Consider the following 8,179-nt stretch of genomic DNA (forward strand, 5'->3'; position numbering starts at 1 on the left):
CTACCTCCATCCCTCACTCCTGCCAACACCGCAGATTTTGCAGCGCCAAATCTGCATGCAGAGAAGGCAGACGTCGTGCTCCGCAGGGAGAGGGATACTATTTCTTGTGCCTCCGTGTACCAGGAAACTTGATAGCCCAATGGGCCCCTCCTTGGTTCCCTTAACAGGTGGAACTGCCAGAATCTCAGCAATCGTGTCAGATATGCCCATTAGTCCATGTGTCAGTGGACGGTGCAGGCTAACCTTTGTGGCTCAGAAGAGGACTTCTAGGAGGGATAGGACTGGTCTCCAGTGAGGCCTTTGTTCCTGGCCGAATTCACTGAACTGAAGACTTGTTCAGACACTTGGAACAAGTGGCAGGAACCAGAAACTGAATAGTTTTCATGATGCTTGCGTGGTCCAGAGACCTTTCCTTGTTGAGCTTTTCACCCTCAAGTCTAATTCTGTCCTTTCTCTTTGTGGCAATTTACAGATGCTTGGCCAGCCACTGACTTACCTGCATCGACAATAGGTAAATCACCCTCTCACCGCTCCCTAGAGCTCACTGCCTATCTCTTTCAAAAGTTTCTTTAGAAATTGATGGAATGAGGCTGAAGGTGGGCGCCTTCGCTATTCATGTCCCTGCAGGTTGCCTGGGGAGGAACGTGGCCACCCTGGGAACCTGGTCCTGGGTCTGATGATGGAGGGTGGAGTTGCTGTTGACCAGTCTCCCCTGGGAATCTGTGTTATGTGTTCAGGGAAGATCCTCATCCAGGTGCTCAAGACAGTTCCCTAATCCTCTGGGTTCTTGTTCCTGGGCCTCAGCCAACGGGTACAGAATTGAGCTGAGTAGGGGACAGCACCTATCCCCACAGCTGTCTGGCAATGTCCTGTTATTGCTGGCCCTTTGCCAGAAGCCCGAGAGAACCATATGGGTGCCACGAAACTCCCGACCATGGGGCAGGTCTCGCCCTCCTATCCGGAGCTGTGCAGCTTCATCCTGTGTGAGAATGGAGTCAGAATGGGGAGTGAGGCTTCCATTCCTGTCACTTCTAGAGGGGTTTCAGGTTCTTCCCCAGTACTTGAGCTTCCATAGATCTGGGCAGAGTAGGACATCACTACTTCTTCCACTGCGATGAGACTGAACTGCTTTTCAGAAAGTATTCAAAGGTGATTACTTGCCCAAGAGACTTTGGCCATCAGGAAGTGCCCTGAGTATGGAACATTCCTTAGATCATTGATCTCATGATCCATATGGATGAAGAGTTTTTGTGTTCTTCTGTAGGATCTGAATCTAGTTTGGCCCTGAGGCTGGTGAATGGAAGTGACAGGTGTCAGGGCCGAGTGGAGGTCCTGTACCGAGGCTCCTGGGGCACCGTGTGTGATGACAACTGGGACACCAATGATGCCAATGTGGTGTGCAGGCAGCTGGAATGTGGATGGGCCCTGTCGGCCCCAGGAAATGCCCGGTTTGGTCAGGGCTATGGACCCATTGTCCTGGATGACGTGCGCTGCTCAGGGTATGAGTCCTACCTGTGGAGCTGCCCCCACAATGGTTGGCTCTCCCACAACTGTCAGCACAGTGAAGACGCTGGTGTCATCTGCTCAGGTGGGCCTCCAAGACCTTGGGCTCCCTCTGTTGGGCTGGAATTCGCTCAGGAAGAAAGTCCTAATTACATTCTGATCTCCTCAAAGCTTGTTCTATGTTTCCCATGTTTCTGAAGTCTTGTTAGCGCTCTGCTCAGAATCCATATGAATTCACTACCTATTGTTCCTGTGGTTACCTGGGACAGGGACCAAGCTCAAACTGCAACCCAGACTTTATCCCCATCCTGAGGCAGTGTAAGGAAGAGGCAGAGGAGAACAGTGCTGGCTCCCCAGGGCTCCACTTCTCCCCTGCTGAGTAGCACTTGGTGAGGGTATCATGGACACAGCACAGACAGCAGGAAAGGGCAGTGATCCTCTCACTGCAAGACACACTGGACTAAGGATGTTTGTCTGGGGGTGGACTCTCAGCTGACAGCCAATAGGGGGATGTGGAAATAGAGGCAGAAGGCTCACAAGTGCACAAGGGTGTCTGTTCCTGTCAGGCGTGTGTCACACGGAGTTGGAGTCCTTGACCTCAGCACTTTTCAGAACACTGCAGAGCACTGCCTGTGCCCCAGGTCTGGTGTGGGGAGGGCAGCCCCCATGGTCTGGTGTGGGGAGGCAGGCCAGGCAGGACCTTGTTATTGCCTGTGGTTGGGGCTGGAAGATCACATGAGGGATTTTGGCTGGAGTGGCCTCCTCAGCCCTGCTGACTCAGGAACTGCCAAGACATACCAGGGAAAGGATTGGTTTTCAGTCAACCTGGTCACCCTGGGCAGACACCAGGTTAATCACCTTGAAGGGGGCAATGATCAGGATCTGCCCTGATCTCTTCCAAGGAACATCTCTGTGGGAAAGTGCATGGCAATGACCTTCTGTGTGCCAGGGGAAAAGGATGGACTGGGTGTCAGACTCGTGCAGTTCCTTCCTCTTTATTCTAGTTTTACAGTTTCTGTTAATGCATCTGATCTGACCTTCTCTTTTCTTTGTCACAGCTTCCCAGTCCCGGTCAACGCCCAGGCCAGGTGAGTCCCCGGCATCCTTTCTTGGGATGTCCCTTCTCTTTCTGCCCAATCACCCCTTCCCCCACTCCACAGCGCTCTCCTGCTCTTCTGTGTGGGTACTGTGGGGCAGATAACATCTCCCCACCACTTTGTAACGGAGACCCCAGCATGGCGCCTCAACAGACATGGGATTGAGGAGGCTTTGACTTCTCCATTTATCTCAGCTTTCATGAAGCAGTTTCAAACTGTACTATGGGTAACCCTTACAGTTTCAGGAAGTGGTCTCATGTTTAATAAGCTTTGACTCCTTTATATTGAGAGCTGATCTAACCTTTCAGAGAACTGAGAGTGGTTGAAAAAGTCACCTGGGAAGGCAATGTCAGTTGCAGCCTTAAACATGACTTTGTCCATGGGCAAGCTTTGCCAGCGCAGGCCTGATGCCTTCACCCCTCACTCCATCAAACACCCCAGATTTTGCAGGGCCACATCTGCATCCAGAAAAGGCAGAGGCCGTGCTCACAGGGAGAGCAATAGTAAATATTTCTGGTGCCTCCACTCACCAAGAAATTGATACCCTTTGAGCAGCTTTTTGGTTCCCTAAACATTTAGGCTGGAACTGTCAGAGTCTCAGCAATGGCGTCAGATGTTCCCATCAGTCCATGTGTCAGTGGATGGGGCAGGCTAACCCTTTGTAGCTGAGAAGAGGACATCTAGGAGGGATAGGACGGGTCTCCAGTGAGGGCTTTGTTCCTGGCTGAGCTCACTGAGCTGAGGACTTGGACAGACACTTGGAGCAAGTGGCAGGAACCAGAAACTGAATACTTTTCCTGATGCTTGCCTGGCCCGGAGACCTATCCTTGTTGAGCTTTTCACACTCATGTCTAATTCTGTCCTTTCCCTTTGTTGCAATTTACAGACGCTTGGCCAACCACTGACTTACCTGCATCGATAACAGGTAAATCATCCTCACACCCCTCCCTAGGGCTCACTCTCTACCTCTTTCAAGTATTTCTTTTGAAAATGCTGGAATGAGGCTCAAGGTATGCTCCTCTGTTTTTCATGTCCCTGCAGGTTGCCTGGGGAGGAATGTGGCCTCCCTGGGAACCTAGTCCTGGGTCTGATGATGGAGAGTGGAGGGTCCTAGTAACCTGTCTCCCCTGGTATTCTGCTTTATATGGTCAGGAAAGACCCTCATTTAGGTGCTCAGAACAAGCCGTGGATGGCTCCCTGATCCTAACACGTCCTCATTCCTGGCCCTCAAGCCATAGTTTGTAGATTTGCAAAGAGTGGGGGAAAGCGCCTGTCCCCGTAGGTGTCTGACAATGTCCTGCCATTCCTGGCAGTTTGCCAGAAGCCAGAGAGGACCATGTGGGTGTCACAAAACTCCTGAACATGGGGCAGGTCTTGGCTTTCTACATGGAGCTGTGCAGCTTCATCCTGTGTGAGAATGGAGCTCAGAATGAGGAGTGAGACGTCCATTCCTGTCACCTCCAGCGTGGTTACAGGTCCTTCCCCAATACGTGAGCTTCCATAGTCCTGGGCAGAGTGGGACCTCACTGCTTCTTCCCTGTGTTGAAGCTGCAGCTCTGTCTGTAATCGCATTCAAAGGTGATTATATGCCCAAGAGACTCTGGCCATTAGGAAGTGCCCTGAGTGTGGAACATTGCTTACATCGTTGACCTGATGATCGATACGTATGAATGTTGGAATATATGCTGGGTGCCACAAAGAAAAATCAGCACTGAGACAAAGGATCTTTCGGCAACACAATTTTTACTTCCCTGACTGCAGGAAGGGTACCCCTGGTAGCCATCATTCCACAAGAGTACAAAGAGCAAAGGGAATACACACACATTTATTCCTTACGCATTTGGGGTTGTCCTTACTGCTGATGTCTGATCTCCATTGGCTGGAGCCAGACCTCACGTATTAAACTGAAACTGGATTGGCTAACAGCTTCTTTAAACTTTTCTAAACAGGGAAAGGCAACGGAGAGCTGGAACATGCCTGTGAGCAATACAGCACAGGAACCTTGGTTAAAGCACAGGGCCATAGAATGTACTATGTGCCTGCAAGCATGGCACGTCTTCTAACAGCTACATAGTATAGTGCCTAACAAAGTCATTAGCACACTTGTTCTGTAACAAGAAATGAAACTTTTAAAAGTAACCTTTCTACTTTCCACAATGATGAGTTCTTGTGTTCCCCTGTAGGATCTGAATCTGGTTTGGCCCTGAGGCTAGTGAATGGAGGTAACAGGTGCCAAGGCCGAGTGGAACTCCTATACCGAGGCTCCTGGGGCACCGTGTGTGATGACGGCTGGGACATCAGTGATGCCAATGTGGTTTGCAGGCAGCTGGAGTGTGGCTGGGCCACGTCAGCTCCAGGAAATGCCCGGTTTGGTCCGGGCTATGGGCCCATTGTCCTGGATGACGTGCGCTGCTCAGGGCATGAGTCCTACCTATGGAGCTGCCCTCACAATGGCTGGCTCTCCCACAACTGTGGCCATAGTGAAGACGCTGGCGTCATCTGCTCAGGTGCGCCTCCCAGACCGTGGGCTCCCTCCCCTGGACTGGAGTTTGCTCAGGAAGAGAGTCTCAATTACATTCTGATCTCCTCACTGAAAGCTTGTTCTATGTTTCCCATATTTCTGAAGTCTTGTTAGCGTTCTGCTCAGAATCCATATGAATTCACTGCCTAGTGTTCCTGTGGTCACTTGGGACAGGGACCAAACTCAAACTGTAACCCAGACTTTATCCCTATCATGAGACAGTGCAAGGAAGAGGCAGGAGAGAAAAGTGCTGGCTCCCCCAGGCTCCATTTCTCCCCTGCTGAGTAGCACTGGGTGAGGGTGTCGTGGATACAGCACAGACAGTGGGCAAGGAGGGATCCTCTCACTGCGGGAAACTCTGAACTAAGGATGCTTGTCCGGAGGTGGGTTCTCAGCTGAGACCCAATAAGGAGGACTAGAAATAGAGGCACACGGGTTAGGAGTGTAAACGGGTGTCTGTTTGTGTCAGGCTGGGTCACGTGGGGTTGCAGTCCTTGACCACAGCTCCTTTCAGAACACTGCGGAGCACTGCCTGTGCCCTGGGTCTGGTGTGGGGAGGGCAGCCCCCATGAGGCTGGCCAGTCATGGCCTTGTTATAGCCTGTGGTTAGGGCTGGATGATCCCATGAGGGATTTTGCCTGGAGTGGCATCCTCAGACTTGCTGACTTAGGAACTGCCTAGAGGTGCCAGGAAGGGGGTTGGTTTTGGGTCAACCTGGTCACCATTAGTAAACACCAAGCTAGTCTCCTTGAAGCTGGCAGTCATGGACATGATCTGCCCTGATCCGTTCCAAGGAGCATCTCTGTGGGGGTGTGCATGGCAATGTCCATCCCTCTGTGATAGGGGACTAGGATGGACTGAGTGTCCGAGTCGCCCAGTTCCTTCCTCTTTTGTTCCAGTCCTGCCAATTTCTGTTAGTGCATCTGATCTTTCTCTTTTTCTTACAGCTTCCCAATCCCAGTCAACTCCCAGGCCAGGTGAGTCCCCAGCATCTGGGATGTCCCTTGTCTTTCTGCCCAATTACCCCTACCCTCAATCCACAGAGCTCTCCAGCTCCTCTGGGCAAATACTGTGGGGCATATTATTTTCCTACCACTCTGTAACTGAGACCCAGCACAGCGCTTCAACAGACATAGAGGATGGAGGAGGCTTCTGACTTCTGTTCCATTTATCTCAGCTTTCATGAAGCAGTTTCATACTGCACTGTGGGTAAACCTTACAGGTCCAGGAAGTGGCCTCATGTTTAATGAGCTTTGGCTGCTTTATATTCAGATCTGATCTCTCCTTTCTGAGAATTGAGAGTGGTTGATAACGTCATCTGGGAAGGCAATGTCCGAGGAAGCCTTAAATATGCCTTTGTCCATGGGCAAGCAATGTCGGTGCAGGCTTCTACCTCCATCCCTCACTCCTGCCAACACCGCAGATTTTGCAGCGCCAAATCTGCATGCAGAGAAGGCAGACGTCGTGCTCCGCAGGGAGAGGGATACTATTTCTTGTGCCTCCGTGTACCAGGAAACTTGATAGCCCAATGGGCCCCTCCTTGGTTCCCTTAACAGGTGGAACTGCCAGAATCTCAGCAATCGTGTCAGATATGCCCATTAGTCCATGTGTCAGTGGACGGTGCAGGCTAACCTTTGTGGCTCAGAAGAGGACTTCTAGGAGGGATAGGACTGGTCTCCAGTGAGGCCTTTGTTCCTGGCCGAATTCACTGAACTGAAGACTTGTTCAGACACTTGGAACAAGTGGCAGGAACCAGAAACTGAATAGTTTTCATGATGCTTGCGTGGTCCAGAGACCTTTCCTTGTTGAGCTTTTCACCCTCAAGTCTAATTCTGTCCTTTCTCTTTGTGGCAATTTACAGATGCTTGGCCAGCCACTGACTTACCTGCATCGACAATAGGTAAATCACCCTCTCACCGCTCCCTAGAGCTCACTGCCTATCTCTTTCAAAAGTTTCTTTAGAAATTGATGGAATGAGGCTGAAGGTGGGCGCCTTCGCTATTCATGTCCCTGCAGGTTGCCTGGGGAGGAACGTGGCCACCCTGGGAACCTGGTCCTGGGTCTGATGATGGAGGGTGGAGTTGCTGTTGACCAGTCTCCCCTGGGAATCTGTGTTATGTGTTCAGGGAAGATCCTCATCCAGGTGCTCAAGACAGTTCCCTAATCCTCTGGGTTCTTGTTCCTGGGCCTCAGCCAACGGGTACAGAATTGAGCTGAGTAGGGGACAGCACCTATCCCCACAGCTGTCTGGCAATGTCCTGTTATTGCTGGCCCTTTGCCAGAAGCCCGAGAGAACCATATGGGTGCCACGAAACTCCCGACCATGGGGCAGGTCTCGCCCTCCTATCCGGAGCTGTGCAGCTTCATCCTGTGTGAGAATGGAGTCAGAATGGGGAGTGAGGCTTCCATTCCTGTCACTTCTAGAGGGGTTTCAGGTTCTTCCCCAGTACTTGAGCTTCCATAGATCTGGGCAGAGTAGGACATCACTACTTCTTCCACTGCGATGAGACTGAACTGCTTTTCAGAAAGTATTCAAAGGTGATTACTTGCCCAAGAGACTTTGGCCATCAGGAAGTGCCCTGAGTATGGAACATTCCTTAGATCATTGATCTCATGATCCATATGGATGAAGAGTTTTTGTGTTCTTCTGTAGGATCTGAATCTAGTTTGGCCCTGAGGCTGGTGAATGGAAGTGACAGGTGTCAGGGCCGAGTGGAGGTCCTGTACCGAGGCTCCTGGGGCACCGTGTGTGATGACAACTGGGACACCAATGATGCCAATGTGGTGTGCAGGCAGCTGGAATGTGGATGGGCCCTGTCGGCCCCAGGAAATGCCCGGTTTGGTCAGGGCTATGGACCCATTGTCCTGGATGACGTGCGCTGCTCAGGGTATGAGTCCTACCTGTGGAGCTGCCCCCACAATGGTTGGCTCTCCCACAACTGTCAGCACAGTGAAGACGCTGGTGTCATCTGCTCAGGTGGGCCTCCAAGACCTTGGGCTCCCTCTGTTGGGCTGGAATTCGCTCAGGAAGAAAGTCCTAATTACATTCTGATCTCCT

At 51.5% G+C, this 8,179-nt stretch overlaps 1 protein-coding gene across 1 annotated transcript; it reads left to right on the top strand.

The window, feature by feature from the left end:
- Positions 1-468: 468 nt before the first annotated feature.
- Positions 469-8,175, top strand: LOC116547408 (deleted in malignant brain tumors 1 protein-like; the record flags this gene model as incomplete). Its single annotated transcript, XM_032273377.1, has 9 exons — positions 469-511; positions 1,265-1,588; positions 2,562-2,591; positions 3,487-3,525; positions 3,914-3,942; positions 4,699-5,107; positions 6,069-6,098; positions 6,983-7,021; positions 7,775-8,175. Coding segments are annotated over 9 exons (1,344 nt in total), but the record flags the coding sequence as incomplete, so codon positions are not given.
- Between the last annotated feature and the right edge of the window lie 4 nt (positions 8,176-8,179).

Source organism: Sapajus apella, unplaced genomic scaffold, assembly GCF_009761245.1.
Source record: "Sapajus apella isolate SASKATOON/1434 unplaced genomic scaffold, GSC_monkey_1.0 scaffold3014, whole genome shotgun sequence".
Taxonomy (NCBI): Eukaryota; Metazoa; Chordata; class Mammalia; order Primates; family Cebidae; genus Sapajus; species Sapajus apella.